This window comes from Gymnogyps californianus, chromosome 15 (assembly GCF_018139145.2).
Source record: "Gymnogyps californianus isolate 813 chromosome 15, ASM1813914v2, whole genome shotgun sequence".
NCBI classification, from domain to species: Eukaryota; Metazoa; Chordata; class Aves; order Accipitriformes; family Cathartidae; genus Gymnogyps; species Gymnogyps californianus.
In genome coordinates this window covers 11,255,516-11,274,015 of record NC_059485.1, presented here as the reverse complement: position 1 = coordinate 11,274,015, position 18,500 = coordinate 11,255,516, and the positions used below count along the sequence as shown (strand labels likewise).

The following is an 18,500-nucleotide window of genomic DNA, read 5'->3' as shown; positions in this document are numbered from 1 at the left end:
GTAATAATAAGCTTTATCTAAGTTGTGTCATCAAGATGAAAAAAAAAATAATGACTTACACATTAAAAAATACATCAACAGCAGAGTACCAGGAAAACTAGTTTTCCAGGGCCACATAAACACATCAGTGAAACAGATTATCTCATAATCAAAAACTTTTCATTAATTGTTTAATTTAGATTTTCTATACTATGCTACATTGATGGCAGAAGAATTATACAGTCTATCTAAATCAACAGTTGATTAAAAAATAAGGACAAGATACTAGACAAGGAAATTCAGAATGGCCAGTATAAAATCAGACAACCATTTTACTAGCATCCAAGTATTTAATGTCAAACAAATAAGAATTCAGCTTTAGAAACAGGCTTCATCATTGTAAGAAAATGCCAACACTTCAGCAACAATATTCAAGGTAAAGGTTTTCCACATACCAGTCCTAAATGAAAACCATAATAGAAAAAATTAAGTTAATCCCTTTGACTGTTATATTTCAGTGCCTGTACCTGTCTCATTTTTCTTTGGAAAGTACAAGTATTCAAACCAGGTACTATCATAACTCCACCTAACAACATTAAGCACCCTAGTTTATATTTGGGGGGAAATAAAAAGGATTCTAACTGATTGAATTTTAAACAAAGCTGACAAATCGCATGTCTGAAAATTCAATTATCTGTCTAAGCCCATTCAGTTAACCAAGTATGACAGAAGTGTTTATACAGAAGAAACATAACTAAAATGTGTTGGAAGAGAGTGAATTCAGACAACTTTTACTCTTCTTTAAGAAAATATCAGGGTAGAAATACATAGATGCCACAGGTGCAGCACATAACATTACACACAAGAAACCCACAACTGGTTAGAGAGAAGAGAGAACACGGACAGGTCAAAATCATGCCAGAGGAGCGGTACAAGCTCTAGGATTGATGAAACCCTAAATACGTAACAGATTACAGAAAGCTGTAAACAGATTATACACAAAAAGGTAGGCATTTTATTTATGGGAATTTATTTAAGAATGAGAAGTATTCAGAAACACATGCAAATATGTTTGATGGTCTTTATACTATATATATATATACACGCACACACACACACAAAACATATATTATATATATACACACACACACAAAAATAAACTGCTGTTGTGAGCCATGCCATATATGTAAAAACCCTAGACTGGTACTATATTCATATTTCTATGGATTTCAAATCAGTTTTCTGAACTATGTAACCTCAATTTTATTCAGTCCTTTAGTAAAAGGTTGCTCAATAATTGAGAAGAAACTATTGATTACCCAACTATCAAATTTTAACAAAGTCCTTGATGATTTTATGCATTTTATGATATTTTTCATTTCCTAGACTACAAAGAACAAGTCAGTTTTTCCACCAGAGATGGACGCTGATATTCAGATTTTGGGGGGTGGGGGGGGGAATCAGAAACACAGTTTAATTCTATATACCATATTAAAACAAGTCTAAATAATTCGTTCATGAAAAAAAAATTTATATGACAGTTAGACAAAAAAACTTCTCAGCAGAAGTGTAAATATGCCTGCGTGGAAATAACTGTATACAATTACAATATATTGAGTTTTAAGGATTCTCATGAAATAATCATACACCATCTTGTTTCTACATTTGAAAAGAGACTCAGTGCCTTCTGTCTGTACTGAGACAGCATTAAAAAAAAGTGCCATTTTTTACTATTGTGCCTATCGGCTTAAAACTGATACAGTACAGATGAACTTCAGAAAGACTTTAATTCACTTAAAGTTTTTCATACGAGACTGAAATTCAAAGCAGGATACTATGGCCCAGTAGCAATTTTCTAATATGCCTCTTTATCATCTTATTACTTCTCATTCTTTAACATCTCTTTCTCATTACTACTATTTAGCTAGATTCCAAAGAGGGCCCATCCTGATATATCTGAATTTATATAGCTCTTTTTATCAGAGCATGTTTTAAAAAAAAAAAAAAAAAATTAGCAAGCACTCACTAAAAAGTCTTTAATGACTTCAAAAGCCATTATATCAGATATTCATAGCAAGTATTTTATAGGAAGAGAAACTCCTGTATAGGAGTTAAGAGTCAGATTTGCAGAAATTATTGTCCAGCTGACCCAACAGTACTACCTATTGTTAAGGATGTTAAATACTTCTATGTGAAGGCCCCAGCTTTACTTCTGCAACTTTTCCAAACTTTACCGTCTAACTTGAAGCAAAACTGTTAGCCTGTTATGAGACTAGTGATAAACACAATGCTTTCAGCATCTTTTGAACTGCTCCAAACAATTCCACTTTCTGTGCTGAAGAATAAGTGACAAGACTGTAAGTATAAGTTGAAGGGGATAGAGGGAAAAAAAAGAAAGGAAAAAAAAATCAGGCTGAAATACATGGGAAAACAAAGACAGAACTATGCCACTAAAAGCACACCCATCTCCAAAACCTCAATTGTAATAAATTTCCCTGCCTGATCACTTCTCCCATGTTAATAAGTAGCTGAAAGATAGAGTGATAATACGTTGTTTTACCCTGTATCAGCTCAATGATAGAGGATGACAATCTAATATTCCTACAAATTACTCTTTTTGCTCAAATGGCACAGGTCTAGTGTGTGTTGTTGATTAAGCTTTATACCATTGGTGATTACTCGTGCAGAACGATGACATATTTTTCTTTGGTTGTTTGATTATAAAACTAGAAAACTGCACATTAAGACCTACACCGAAAAAATACTAAGGTCTGAAATCCAATCACAAAAAATGGATTTAAAGCATCCTATGAAACTAAAATTTAACTCCTCCCCAGGTGTCTTTATGATTTATTATTATTTGGGTACACATAAGAAGCAGATTAGCAGAACATCTTTGAAGATATATGTCTTCAAGACAAAGAAAAAAACATATGCACTTCCCCACTTTTTTTTCCTTAAGACAAATACAAAGTTAGTTTCTGACAAAGCAGATTTATCTCCAAAATCTCTCCAAAAGTACCACTAAAGAAATACAAACACATTGAAATACAGCAACTTAAAAATACCACACATCTATAACAGCAGGATAAATTTTATTCCATCTGAAGCTTTTTAAAGCAACTGTAGGAGCTTCTCCATAGTTCTGTGACTATTCTCCAAAGAAAACCAGATAAAGATATTTCCAGGTTTCAACAAACAATTTATAAGCTAATGCAGTAAGGATCAACTTTTTTTAGCAGAGTATATTTTATTCTATAGCACTTTTATCCAGTGAAATTACTTAAGATGCAATTAAACTCTGTAGTTAGCTTTTTGCCTTAGTACTTTTCCTGAAGATAAATCAGAATATTACAAAATTATGTGTATCCACTCTCAACCATTAACAGTGTCTTTGCTTAAAACCAGAGAAAAAAATACAATACTAATTATGGTAACGAATCAGTAGATAATAACAACTGTAAGCAAAGAGAAGAGGAATGTAAGTATCAAAACCTTAAATGGTGAAACATGAGTAACTATTATCAATTTTCTAAAATGGAAGATACCACCTCATAAAATCCCTAAAATTGTAAGTATTTCTATTGTCAGACATACTTGAAAATTCACCAGAAACCACTGTATGTATTCACAAATTATGTGAAAAATCTTAACGATCCTACTAAACTCCTCTACTGAAATCAAAGTCAGAAAAAGGAAAAACTTTCAGTAAATTTCTTTCAAGAGTATGCATATGATCAAGGCTTGTTTATACAGCAATACTTGACTGGCATTACTAGTATAAGGTATCCTTTTCGCCAAAGCTATGAAATAAAACATTAATAGTAAAGGACTTACTTTTCAATGGCAATATTTAGACATTGATCATACTAATACAGAAACAAAATATTGTTTTACTGAAAAGAAATTTTCTTTAAATGTTCACAAATGGTACACAGCCACAGAACACCTTAGCAACAACAAACTTGCTTATTTATTATCTTTTTTGGAAAACTATCTGGAATGAGAAGGAATGATCAATTATATAATAAATGTAAGTTGTCATATACCTTCAATTCCCTGCCTAATTTTGAAGCAAAAATAATTACACTTCCTCTCAATTTTATTATTTAAAAATGAGCATTTAAGGAAACACTGCCTAAAAGAAAATCAAAACTACTATAAGAATGATAATTTTTTTTTAGCAGTATAAAACAAGTTTGCATTTTGGGAAACATATACTTGACTTTTATTTATATAATAAATGAAAACATAGCATGCAGTATTACTGATAAATGCATATCCTCACCAACAAGTTAATTCATGCCAGGAAAAGTAGCAACTGTTCCCTAAGGACTCCCCTATCAAGAGGATGAATGTAACAGGATAACAAGCAGCATATTCTCACATCAAAGGGAGGACAGCGAGGAAGAGAGATGCTATTCATATGGAACACAGCAGTGGATCAGCCCCCCTGCTGGGACTTCTGTTGTATTCTTGGAGAAGGACCAAGGCCCCATAGGTGAAATCTCCCCCACCTTCCTTGTGCTATAGTATCCCTTTTAAAAACTATCATTATGGGGGGACAAGGGGAGTTGAAGGAGGTTGGTTATTTTCCAGTACTGTCCACAAAGTTTCTGTGACAGATACTTATGCTTATTGAAGCATGTATACATACACCAAGCACAGTTAACGTCTACTATGCAAGTCAAACTAGATGCATCTTATGTTTGTCAAAATAAGATTTCTGGCTGTTAATACAAATGAATACCAGTAAGAAAGTGTTTATAAAAGCTGACTTCCAAAGATTTTATTAAAAGGTTAAAGAACAATATACCTTTAAGTTATGATTTTTGTTGCAGAGGAAGAGGCCTTATAGGACTTATTTTCCTATACATTAACAGAAAACAAACAAACCAACTAACCCACCAACACAACTGCTTCTTGAAAAAGATACAAAAATTCCTCTAGGGCTTCTGTAAAATGAGCACGGGAGCATGGTAAGAAAAGAATTTGAAAAGTAGTTTCTCATGTATCTCAACTAGAGTGGCCTGAAGACTACTGTAATTAAGTTTCTGGCACAAACATCAGATACTAACAAGTGCTTTCTGTGGAGCTTACTCCTAAAACGTGTCTTATTTCTAAATTCAGGCCTACAAAAAAAAAAAAAAAAATCCAACAGATGTCTATGTCTTGATAAAAACTTAGTGTTTTAGAAAACACTATAAAGGTACCAAATCTTCAAATAATAAAAAACTGTATGAATCTTGAGAATGAATTGAAATAAATAGTGTACTGCAAGAATATGTAGAATCTATATACAGAGGTTGGGCTAGATGACTTCCAGAGATGCCTTCCAACCTGAATTATCCTATGATCCTACTATTAGGAGGTGCAAGATCACAATTAATTGTAATCATATATACCCTAAATGAAATAAGAAAAATGAGAACTATTACTCATAGAAGTGGAAGTTGAACTATATACAATTAATGAGATTATAGTATAAAACCAATCTCTGAAAAAAACTGTAATGAGGAATAATGTGATAAACTTAACTGCTTGTCATGAAAGACAAACACCATATGCATGACAAACAGAAAACTATTCTCATGATAGCTTCACAACATAGACTATGTTCAAATCTAAATTATGAAAGGGCTCTATCTGAGCATTGATATCACATCTGAAAAAGCAAAAAATGGCTTTGTGGATAAGAAATATGAGGAAGTTATTTATCTTATGAAATAACGTATCTCACTCTTTTTACAAAATGTTTTTGTAACTTGTGACATGTCACCAACTAAGCAGAAAAAAAAATAATCATTGCATATAGGAACATTCAAATTAGTTTCCACAAGCAGGGTCAAGAGATTTTTTTTCATCTCTCTAAGAAGCCGCTTAAGGTAAGTGATGCAATCATTTCAAGATGCACAACACATCATTTCACCATCACTGAAGCGCTATGTCTCTGAATGAAGTGTTGTAAAACAGATTAATATAAAATGCCAAATCCAAAAGCAATGTGGCTTAAATAATACAGACACTAGATAACAGGAGGCAGACTAGGTTACAGAATGTACAGTAAACAGAAGGTACATAAAAGTGTGAGATAAAGTATAGTCAAATTTTCATCCCCCATTTCCCTACACAGTGTATTATCATCTTCTCTATCTGCTTTTCTTGCTACAAAGTCTGTCCTTTGTAAAATGCTTTCCTCCAACATTTCTGAATATAGTCTAAGAATATGCAATCTGAGATTATCCAATTTCACAGTCAACTTCAATACATTACTTTGCCTTGCAAAGGGATGTAATAGTATTCCATACAAAAAAAGAATCTCAATTTAAAAACTTCAGTGTTGCCAAGAAGCCACTGGCACAATATGTCCATGCAATTTGAGAAAGGCTCATTGACAAGGGGGGAAAAAAAAAGTAAAGAAAAACAACGAAGAAACAGCTTACAAAATTATACTAGAGAGTCTATTTATTCTATCAGAAAGCCAGGAAATAGGTTGAATGCTGAGACTGCTCCTTTTGAAACAATATCATAACTGTTATGAAAGAGCTATTCAAACACTTCACATGGAAGAATGAGATTACCACTACTTGAAACTAAAATGACCTAAGAATTTTTCCATTTTTCAAAGAGCACTCAGGAAACTCAGGAAAATTTCTCTCAGTAAGCTAGCATTTTGTCTAGGAGACCAGAGACTCTTCAGAGAGTCTAGGAGACCAGCTGAATAAATCAATTTTGCAGATATCCAGAAGCAATCATTTCAACACTGACTGATGTGTCACTGAAATTTGTGTTCTCAAAGCCTTCAGGAAGATATTTACATCAAATTCTTCACAAGAGCTTTGGGGACACACATAAATATCAGCTCTCATAATCTGAAGCATATTTGTTCATCAAATTACAATAGTCAGATTGTTACTGAATTATTTTCCTTGCCTTAAGATGTTCAGAATATTACAAGCGAGGAAATTTTTCTAGTCTAGTCATGTGATCAATTGTTTTCAAGGTAAACAGTGAGATTTCACTATTACAAAATATCTGAAACTTAGTTTCCTCTCATTCACCTAGTGTATTATGCAGCACTTACAAAGCATTTCCAGAATTTTTGTTATTTCAAATTCCTCAAATTACTCAGCTTCCCCAAATTCCCAGTTTAAAATTATTTATTAAAAAAATTTTACTACTCTTACTATTGCAGCAGCATCATCTGCAGTGTAAAGTGAACCAACAAAAGAATTTAGAAGAAAAACCTATATTCCAAAATAACTATATGCAAAGTTTCTTACATGCTAGAAAATGAGTTGCAATGAATCATTAAAGAAATGCATCTGAAGTCCAAAATAACCGGTGACACAAGAATTTGTTGTATCTAAGCAGCTCCCAACACTGTTTTTATCACGTGACAAGGTAAACCAACTTTCAGAAGAACAATCAACACAACATACCCAGTCTCCATAGCAATAAGAGAAATTAAATAAACTTGTTTAAAAATAACAAGTTAGTCTAAGTGAGCATCTCTTTAGATCTTGTTATAAAAGCTCCTTATCTATTCTTTAAAAAGGTATGTGCATGACAAATATCTGATTCACCCATACGTCACTGCAAATTCTAAAACTGTGGGGGAAGTGAGTCAAAGAAACATGAATATACAATTCCTATAACCTGAAATGTGAATATTAAATAATGAAGTATTTGCATTTTCTCAATTGCCCTACCTCACATGAATGTCAAACCCACTTATGCATATCTCTCCCTCCCTCAAAGTGAGTAGTTGTTTGATGTGTCATCAAAAGCAGAATTAGTAACATTCTAAATACTTTTTTTTTTTTAAAGAAAGCTTTATATTTATCATTTTCAGATACTAGTTCTGCCATGCAATAAAAAGCTTATAGGAATCTCAGTTGTGGTACTTCACGATTGACACTAAGCACTCTGCCCGCACATGCAGAAAACAAACACTTCTCTCTGTGATAAGGCACAGATTACTAATCTTATTTAACATTTGGGATAGGTTTGTTGTTTACTATACATGTGAATCATCCCCAAGATCTTAGGCATCATAGGTTACTCTAGAGATTATTTAGAATTGCAAGAAGAAAATCACACTATTACAGCAGCATTTACCTTTAAAAGTCTTTCTTAAGCTACATCACATTTAGACAAGGGGAGGGTTAAAATTCTTTTCTTTCAGCATAGCTGTGGCACAAAGTCAAGCTGGAGGCAAGTCACTACTGGGGCCAATGTTGTTTAACACCTCCATTAATGACCTGGATGCTGGGACAGAGTGCACCCTCAGCAAGTTCACAGACAATACAAAACTGGGGAGCAGCTGATACACCAGACGGTTGTGCTGCCAGTCAGATGGACCTGGACAGGCTGGAGAATTGGACTCAGACGAATCCCTCGAAGTTCGACAAGAGGAAATGCAAAGTCCTGCATCTGGGGAGGAATAGCCCTAGGCACCCATACATGCTGGGGGCTGGAAAGCAGCTCTACAGAGAAGGATCTAGGAGTCCTGGTGGACAAGCGGACCATGAGCCAGCAATGCACCCTTCGCAGCAAAGAAAGCCAACAGCATCTTGCACCGCATTAGGAAGAGCATTGCCAATGGGTCACTGCCAACAACATTGCCCAGAGGGGTTGTGGAGTCTCCATCTGTGGAGATATTCGAAACCTGACTGGAAATGGTCCTGAGCAACCTGTTCCAGCTGACCTTCCTAAAGCTAGGGAGAAGCAGTTGCACCACTTCAGAAACTGGTACTGTTGATACTGTTTGGCAACAACTGTTGCTTATGATACAGTGGTTGATAAAGTAGTCAGCCATGAAAACCTGACAACAGGACAAGAAAAAAACATCAGCCCAAGGAAAACAAAGTCATGCTTAAATAAGCAGATAGAAGGAAGAGAGTCTAGATGGAAATGTCACTGAAGAGGATGGATAACCCATTCTTTGCTGCTTACGTACGTGAGGGTACATACGGAAGGGTATCTGTCTCAGCAGCAGCTAACACTGACATATTCTATATAACTGAAAGCAATAAATAAAGACACAAATATTTCTACTCAATTTAACTGACACTAGGACCACTCAGCACAATTTCTACTGACTGAAGAAAGAACTTGCTGGGAGGAGAGGGGTCCCCATACTAATCTCAGTGTGGAACTATGTAAGACATCTACCAGACGAAATACTGTGGAGTAATATTAAACTGAAATAGTCTCCAAAACAAGTCCTCACTGGCTCCAGATCTGAGAGCTAGAATCCCAACAATCTAGCTTGTGTATTTTTGAAAAAAACCTATGTTTTACACATGCACCAAAGCAGCCATTTCCACTACTAGAATGAGTATTTCATTACTCTAGGACAGCAACATCAGTCTGTTCAAATAAACATTGATATGGTGTTTCTGTTCCCCTCCCCGCCCCCTTATATTTAAAAGCTGTATCAGATTTGAGGTTTGGAAAATACTGTTTGCAGACAGTGCTAGGTACTTTAACAACATTAAGAATATCATATATCCAATAGAAGGAAAAAAACCAAGACCTTAATATTGTGATTTGTTCCAGACTGGGCAGACAGCTATACTAAGAATCTCCCAAATATCAAGTAAAATAAAAGAGTTTAAAAAAAGGGAGGGGGGTTAGAACTGGACAAAATAGATACATGAAGAGAGAAAAGCCTTCTTACATTTACTTTACACATACATGTATTCCTTTGTATCTAGTCTCATTATCTAACTGTTGCTATTTTCATGGCTTATATTTCTTAATATTAGTCTAATTACTTTTTAAAATTAAACTTGATGTTGCATAAGTTCAGTTCACTAATATTCTTTCCTCCAGAGCTGCAACGGTGGTTTTACTAATATTTTAAACTCTCACTTACTGTTAACACTTAACAAAACAAAAACCACAAACCCACTAAATTTGTCAGAAAATCTTCCAAAGGTTTTTTTCAGCTTAAATTCAACTAAAGTCCATGGGATTTTTAGTCCTAAATCACTTATGTTCTTCTGAAAACTAAACTACTTGAAAATGATCTTTTCTTGTATGCAGAATTTTTTATTCCCTTGTTCTACTGCTGTTACTTTTTATGACACTTTCAGCACTTCTTACCGTGCCAAGGCTTGGACTTTCGTGGCATGTCGCTCTTCCTGTTCTGCTACTTTCCTTCTCCAGTTGTCTATTTCCTGCCTTAGTGCTGCAGAATGCTCCATCTCTCCATCAAGCAGATTTCTCAGAGATCTGGAAGAAGGCAGCAGTCTCTGTTAGAACACTGCTACTCTACAAATCACAGAGTAGGTTGCCTGAATGATACCATTAATGTCATCCTAAAATTTCATTATTCAATGTAATAAATTCACCTGATTTGATTACACAAAGATATGAAAAGCTACAAGGAAAGAGGACCCAATCAAAACAGTTGTAAGTGCTTACTATTAATTTGTATTACAATCTCATCAACATGCCCGAAGCACAACCTATTATGGTATCTACTGTACCACCATGCAGAAAGAATTTATTATAGAAAACAGCTTATAATTTGGTTTCAGTGCTTCAGTGCAAGTCCATACATCTCAGGAATAATCTATAAGCAATGTATTCACTAGCAAGAGCAGGAGACAGGTAGGGGTCTTGTCTCTACTGAGAGCACTGCCATGGACCTCTGTGTAAAACTTTTTACGAGACAGCAAAGGTCAGCATGTGGTAAATGCATGCAAAGGTCAGCATGCATAATGGTAAAACCCAAAGCATCCTGGTCCTTCTGCCAAAAACCACAAAGCTGAATGGGGCAATAACTTGCAATTGTGGGAGTGGGGAGGATAAGAGGCAGGAAAACGGGAATTCAAAGGAAAAAGTTGACCTGCAAACATTACTCTTCAGTATCAACAGTTGAATATTGAAGTATTAAGCTTACCTTTCACAGAAAAATAATATATACATCAAAAAGATTACACAAAGATTATGCACAGCTTTACACAAAGGACAGCTTGTATTAGAGAACAGATTTTTTTTAAATTATAGCGCCTCTTGACTAGAAAAAGAAAACTACCTATTCTGTTCTTCCAGTTCATCCTTTCTATTCATCATGGCCACGATAGCTTGACGAAGTTCATCTAAAGAGAAGCAACAAAAAAGATGAATTTCTGTGTGTATTTTTTCTCATTTCAGATCCAGAGGTCATGTACATAGTGGCACTAATTCAGCAACACGCTTAAGATGCTGCCAACATCATTTGCTATTCAGCAAAGCACATAAAAATGCTCTTAATTTCATCACTAATTTGAGCAATCTTTCAAAAATGGTATTATTTAACACAGTATCAGAAGTATTGATCAAATCAAATTAGTCTGCATCCGTCTTTAATACAAATGTTTACAAGTTTGCCTGTGGCTGCAGCTGTTCTGTGTTAATCGCAGACGTATGGGACGATGCACCTTTTCACTACATGCATATTAATGAGATACACTGTTACTTGTTTAACTGCTTCAAATTGCTTGTTTTCCTGGCTATAAATTCTGACACAGGAAATATAACTATTACAGTGAGACCAGAGTAGAGATAATGACATTGCTTCTTCACGGCATTTCTTCTCAAGCTCAGTCTTAAAAACTGTCTTAAAGACGATGGGATTTCTGAATCTTGTAATTTCCTATAAAAACCTTTTTATTTCCTATAAATACCTTAAAAAATACATTCTGCCTTTACATCAAGAATAAAAATTTAAAAAAAAAATTATGACAGAATTCTAGAATTTTTAAAGACTTCTTTAGGATTAGGTTTAACAGTGATATCAGAGTAGCCAAATACCATATAGAAGTGTCAGCTCAAAGCGCTGCCTCACCCGGAGTCCTTCTGCTATTATAAAGGTTTTACCATATAACTGTACAGCTGTACTATTACTATTTACTATAAATTTACAGAAAAATATTAGGACTTAATCATCTAATCTAAAACAGATTCTGACTTCCAGATGTGGCATGAATACATGAAATACAACAGGTCTTCAAAGATTTGAATGGCTTCTAGCAAACATCAGGATGGATACATGTCCTAAACTAGATTTTTTAAAAAAATGTCATTAACAATTTCACGTACATTAATCAATAATTTTATGACGGCTTCTGCAGGGACACAAATATATTAGAACATCCCTCCCAACAGTTAAATTAAATGCTCCTATTTTTATAGATAATAAATCAGCCAATTCTGTTCCACAAGTATTCAAAGCAGATGTCCGCAAATTTTTTGTGCTTTTACTGAAAACATACTAACAGAACTGGTATTACTTACTTTCTTCAAGTAGGCAAAGCCATGGACAACTTTTTTCCCCTTTACACCCAGTTCACTGATTTACCCATATCTTAAAATTTTCTCTAGTTACAGAAATTTTTGCCAGTTCAAAAAAAACTTAACACTGTCCTGTGAACCAGATTAAGTCTGCCAAACTCTCATAGTGGACAAAACATGAAAGTTTTTACTATGTCAATCAAATGTATCAGTCAGTGCAGACACCACAATTCCAGTCTGGCATTAGTAATCCGCTAGTAAGTCCCCTCTTGCAGGATTCAGCAGAGTTCTCGTATCACTTGAAATCAGCCAATCTAATTTCTTCATGCTAGATTTTTTCCAAAACATTTCAGCTTCTTTGGCCATGGAGAAAGTAGACAATTATTTTCCTACCCATTCCACATTACAACTTGAGAACTAATTGACATTACCAAGAAACATTTCAATAGGTCATTAGAGGGATTTTGCACTCCATTAATTCAGCACAGAAAGAATAATTATTTTCTACAGTAACTTAGCATCTTTATATGAGTTCTCTATACAGCTATCAAAAAAAAGAAAAAATCCAAATCTTGTAGAAAAGCCAAAAGTGAATTTTGTGGCTATTAAATACTAACACACATTAAACAAAAAAAAATCTGGAGACTTCTGCTTTCTCCCTTGATAATATTACTCACATTCAAAACCAAAGCTGTGATTACACAGCTACTTGAATCAGTCTTCCTAAGGCTGTGCTTTCAGCAAAAAGGACATTCCAGCTTGCCTTACCCATCATTGCTACCACCTCCCTTGTTCTGGCACACAGTGTCCTGGCATGAACTGATCCAGCTCAAAATTGTTTTTGGGTTTTTTTTCTGCTGGGCTACTTTTCAGACAAGCAGTTGCCAAGTGATCTTACTGTTGAGTTTAATACTGTTGCTGGCACATGGCACAGCAGAAAGCAGTCAGGGCAGAATAGAATGCCTTTTTAGTCAGTAAGGATGAGGAATAAAAGGTGGAATACCCTTTTTGGCAAGAGAAAAGTTCATATTGCATTGAAGTGAGAGGTAACCACCGCAATTTACATAGCAACTGTGGAAAAACTTAGAATGGAAAGATTATGTATGACAAAATGTGCTGTGCTCCATTATTTTCAAAAGATGGTCTATAATAGCTTCTATTGACTAGCATTTATTTGGGGGGGGGGGGAACCCAACCCAAAAAAAACACCAAACCCTACATTCTGAGATTTAGCTATAAAATATCAAACTTGGTGATCATGAAACTCAACACACTATTTATACTATTACTATTCTTTTGGTCATGATGAGACACTGCCACTTTGAGGGCAGACTGGAAAGGTTGGGGGTTTTGAGTTTTTTTTGTTTGGGTTATTTTGTGGTTTGTTGGTGAGATTTTTTGGCAGTGGAAAATTAGTGGGTTGTAACAGTCCTGAAAAAAAATAATATGTAATGTTGTGAAAATGGACCACAATCCATCAGCCTATCTGTGAAATAAAAAATTGTTCTAAGGATGAGGAAAATAGAATAATCCAATAAGTGTTCAAGCCTCGTACAACTGTACGACACAAGCAAAAAACGTTCATAGTAAGCTTTCAGTACAGTAACACTCTATAACAAAATAAAGATTTTTAACTGTAAAGTTGAATTCAGAATCCTCCTCAAGAAAGCATCAAGCCAATGGCATTTTAAATATTTCAAGAGTGTCATTAAAATATGATAATGTGCAAACTGAGTTAGTTGCTATTATTTCTCTGACTCTGAATAAATTAAAGCCTTTGCTACTCAGACAAGTTATTGTAGCACTGGCTCTGCACTTATGCTGGGGTGACGACTCTACAATAATTGTCTGTATGCATACTCGGTCTATTTAAATGTGTACTGATTTATTAACATTTAAACAGTGAAGCTATTATAAATTGTCTCGATTTTTCCAATTTTACCAGCCTATTCAAATCGTAACCTTAACTTGACTAATAACTTAATCTTCTTTCCCTTATTCCATCCAGAATCTTGTGCCTGAGTAGAGAGTTGAAATCCCATCTTCTCTCACTCCCCTCTCCAACACACACATAAGTAAGCAGAGCATGAAAGCAAGATTCTGTTAAAAGACCATGGTTTGCATAAAAGGAGAAGAAAAAAGCCTCTTGAAATAAAAGATGTTAAAATGCTTTTTATTTCCATTTGCCTCATTTTTTCTGAGAGTTATGGAATTGACAATACTGTAGACACACAGCAAAGCAGAAACTCTAGATTTCATTATCACATATAGGACAAAAATCAATGCTTAATTTAAGACCACAAAACAAACACACTTCATACTCAGTACTTCTTGCTAATTTAGTTCAACTATGGATAGCAGTGGAGATGTGGAAGAAAGCATCAACACAAACAACTAGTCTGGGCTAAGAGCCCAGGGTTCCAAGAAGGCTTGTACAGCCTGTGCTCACCCTAGCAGCAATATTGCTTCATTGTTATACCTACGTTATTTCTTCTTGAAGTGATGAGTATCAAGGAGTCATATTTTTCTATCAATTACTCAAAACAAACACAAGAACTATATAGTTTATCATCAACACTTTTTTAATCTCTCAATCCACAGTAAATATAAAGGAGTCAAACATTCACTAGTGTAATTAAATAAATAAAGTTACCAAGAAAAAGAAAGATCAGAAACTTTAATTTCATCATCTTTTGATGCAAGTAACTGAATAGAACTAAAAGGACATAATCCTATTTAATTCAGGCATAACATTAAAAACTTTCAAAAATCTTAATTTCTTACTCTCACTTATGCTTCTTGAAAAATTCTAGCAGCACGTCAGAACAGTCAGCTGAATGCAAACAAAGTAAATCTAGTATCATACACTGTGGCAGGTTCACTTCAAATCCGCCAGAACATCCACAGTTCATAAGCTTTTGTCTGTGTGTTATGCTTGCCCCTGAGATCAGTGTATGATCATAACCTAACTTTTTCAGCAGACTTATGTCTCATTCATTGTGTGGGTTAGAAAAAAGAATAAATAAAAAAAAAATCTAAAAAAAAAATCGGGGTTGTAGCAGCAACCATAAATTTGGCATTTTCTGACTTCGGAACCTCAATCTTTCTCCACCTCTTCTTTTTTCCTTTTTTTTTTTTTTTTTTTTAAATAAAACAGTGGGAGGATAGCCAAGTATACGCACTTCAGAAAACTGTTTGATGCTAGAGTTTATGTCCCTACTTCTGAACTGCTTTGTGCTTGATATATCATTTACATTCTGTAAAGTAACATTAATGGAAAGAGATACACTACTGTTCTAAGGATCAGCATTCAATACCAACATATCTAAAATTCAAGTGACAATCAGAGTTTCATAAAGACAGATATAGTAAGATAACCAGTGAAGTCTTTCAAATTATGTAATCTTAAGAGATATTTTTGCAACAACTTCTTAAAAAAAAGGATTCTCATGTGCAAACCAATAATTCCAAGCCAGCTCTTTCTTTATCAGTAAAAAAAGATAACATAAAAATCAAGCAATGTGCTAATTAAATTTTTCATATTAAACCTCACTTTTTAAAACACCAAAAATTATCATTTATTGTTGAAATTAATCTGTAGTGCCTAATTACTAATAAAGCAAATACATGCTCTAAAACATTTTTTAATTCACTTGCATGCTACATGCAAAATCTAGCTTCTATAAAGCTTTCATAAGGTCACATTCAGAGCATGAAATATATAAAAAAGTGCCATGCTTTAAGAAACACCTGTCAATTTCCCAGCAACCTCCAGAAAAATCATGTTTCACAGCTCTTCTGCTGTTTAGCCAAAGATTGGATAAGTATGATTTGCAATCACCTGTTATGAAGAATGAGCTGTAAGTGAAATCATCTCTCAGTGTACACAAGGTCATGCAGCACTCCTCTGCAATCCTGCAGATAGAATATCAGGGTGGGCTGGGAGCAGTCTACAGGAATGATTTTTTTTTTTATTTTTCTGAGTGCAAATTTACACAGATATTTTCAGAGACAGATAAAACTTCCAGCAGACTAGTTACATCTTAAATCAGAAGTCTGACCTTTAAAGACATGCTACCTAAGGTGCCTGCATGAACACTGGCTATTAAGGCTTTATTTAGTGCTCCAAAATCTTGTAAATATTATCCTGTCATGTCACTATTAATAGGGCAAATTTTAGTAGGAAACAAATTAGACAATACAGTGTTGGCTTTCCACTGTATAGAAGGGTCCTGACCAAAAAAAAGTCTGTAAGATGAACTGCAGCTTTTTTCTCAGTGATGAAATTTATACACCCTCTTCCCACAGCTATGCTTTCAGAGAAGTCACAAGAATTTAGTACCTGTCAGTGACCGGTGGCAACCAAGTTACAGAACAGATCAGAAGCTATTTAGAGGACAGAGAAAGTACGAAAACATACACCTTATCTACTTACACAGCCAGGATAAAAATATAATATGTAGGTTTGATTATTCAGTAAAGTTCTTCAGTGATCATGCAAAACTGGGGGCTTTCTCAAGAATATGTGAAAAAATACAGAATAATGTACAATGCTACAACCTTTGCTAACTTTTGTGGTTAAGCCCAACTTTAAAAACTGAGGAAAATTATAGTGGAAAAACTAAGTTCCCAATTATTTACCAAAAATAGCACTATAATCGAAGAACCTTGTAAAGAAGGACACAAGTAGCATCCTTCTAAAATGAAAGTCTTGGAACTTCCTTTTTTTCCACTGCATAAACAAAATGGGGAGACTTGTGCTGGTAGGACAGATTTTTCTGGTGTAAAACAACGCTGAAAACATAATCTTCCAATGACCATAATTGGAGCAGACACAAAGTTGTCTGTGATTCAAATATGACAAGATAGATACAATTTTTTAAAAACTGGAAAATGGCATAATGGAATAGGCACATAAATATAAAACTTCTGACAAACTTAATTCTTTATAAAATCGGTTACAAGATGTAACAATCTGTAAAGTAGGACAAGTTTTCAAATGATGTCTAACATACACAGCAAAACTCTAACTCTATGGATTAGGATTTCTCTTGAGTGGTATTAGTATTTTTTTGAGATGTATCTGCTGCTAAGTTAACCTATACCTTACAAATGCATGGGACATAAATTCAGGAAAATCATTCAAAATGGCAGAAATTTTAAATTACAGCTTCTCATAACATAATTTTCTAGCCTGCATATCAAAAGAACTGAGAAAAGGTTAGTACTATACTAGTAAATTGGAAAGGAAGCAGGAAAAGAATAGATTAAAAAAAAAAGTTCATTTCAGGCTTTGTCTTCAGAAGTGAGAAGCACAAAAATCCAGTCACTGGAGACCTCACAGCTTTTCTCACTGCACTATTGCATTCCATTTTTCCTGTCTGATGTGTTAGAATTAGTTGCTATGCAACCAAGCTATAAGCCTCACCATTTAATAATTCTTCTGCTAATTGCAATAGAGAAAAAGAGCTTCAGTGTCTGGCTTTGTCACAGCACTGAATTCTTCCTGTACGGAGAATCTACGACCAATAACAACGAACTTGAAAAAAGCATTTTTATTGAATGTATCTGGGATCAGCTATTAAAAAGGTATTGACTTATACGTATAGTCAGCTGAATTTTGATTATAATGATAATTAGATTATTCACTAAGTGTTCTACTGGCTTTATAGATTGTTTAGACATGCTTCCCCCCTTCCTTCCACCAAAACCTTCTCTGAAATGGGAAACTAATGACAGCATGCATGCTTCTGTTGATCCTGTGGTTCATTTCATTTACAAATTGCTAAGCATCAAGAATTGAAAATCTCAAGATTTACTTTCTATTGTATAGCTGTCTTAACCACACATAGGAACTAACTGAGCAACTGAAGGAGACCAATTGCGGCCCCTGCTGGTACCTAATACACCCATGAAACAATAAAATCAATAGAGTGCAATAAAATCAGAAAGTTTTCCATTAAAATTCCGTTACTGAAAAATAAAATAAAAATGTAAGAATGAAAGGATATTGTAGTAATAACATGAGCAGAGAATATCCCGCGACCAACGTATCACCGTAACTATCAACAGTAACTTCATCTACACCTTCAATTATGTCACTTAAAAGTCTTAAACTAGTTTCCCACTTCATAAAGTACTTTGTAAGAAAGGATTTTTCAGCTTTGTAAAGCTCCGTCAGCAGACCCATGCCAGATCCTGAAACAGTACCCAGCGAAAATGCATGGTCTACC

At 34.5% G+C, this 18,500-nt stretch overlaps 1 protein-coding gene across 1 annotated transcript in view; it reads right to left on the bottom strand.

Annotated features, from left to right (window-relative positions):
- Positions 1 to 18,500, bottom strand: part of SNX29 (sorting nexin 29) — a 136,593-nt gene that overhangs the window by 88,782 nt on the left and 29,311 nt on the right. The window contains exons 12-13 of the mRNA XM_050905901.1: positions 11,030 to 11,093; positions 10,093 to 10,221 (exon numbers count right to left, since the gene is read on the bottom strand). Coding sequence (XP_050761858.1) covers positions 10,093 to 10,221; positions 11,030 to 11,093 — 193 coding nt within the window. The remainder of the gene's footprint in view (positions 1 to 10,092; positions 10,222 to 11,029; positions 11,094 to 18,500) is intronic.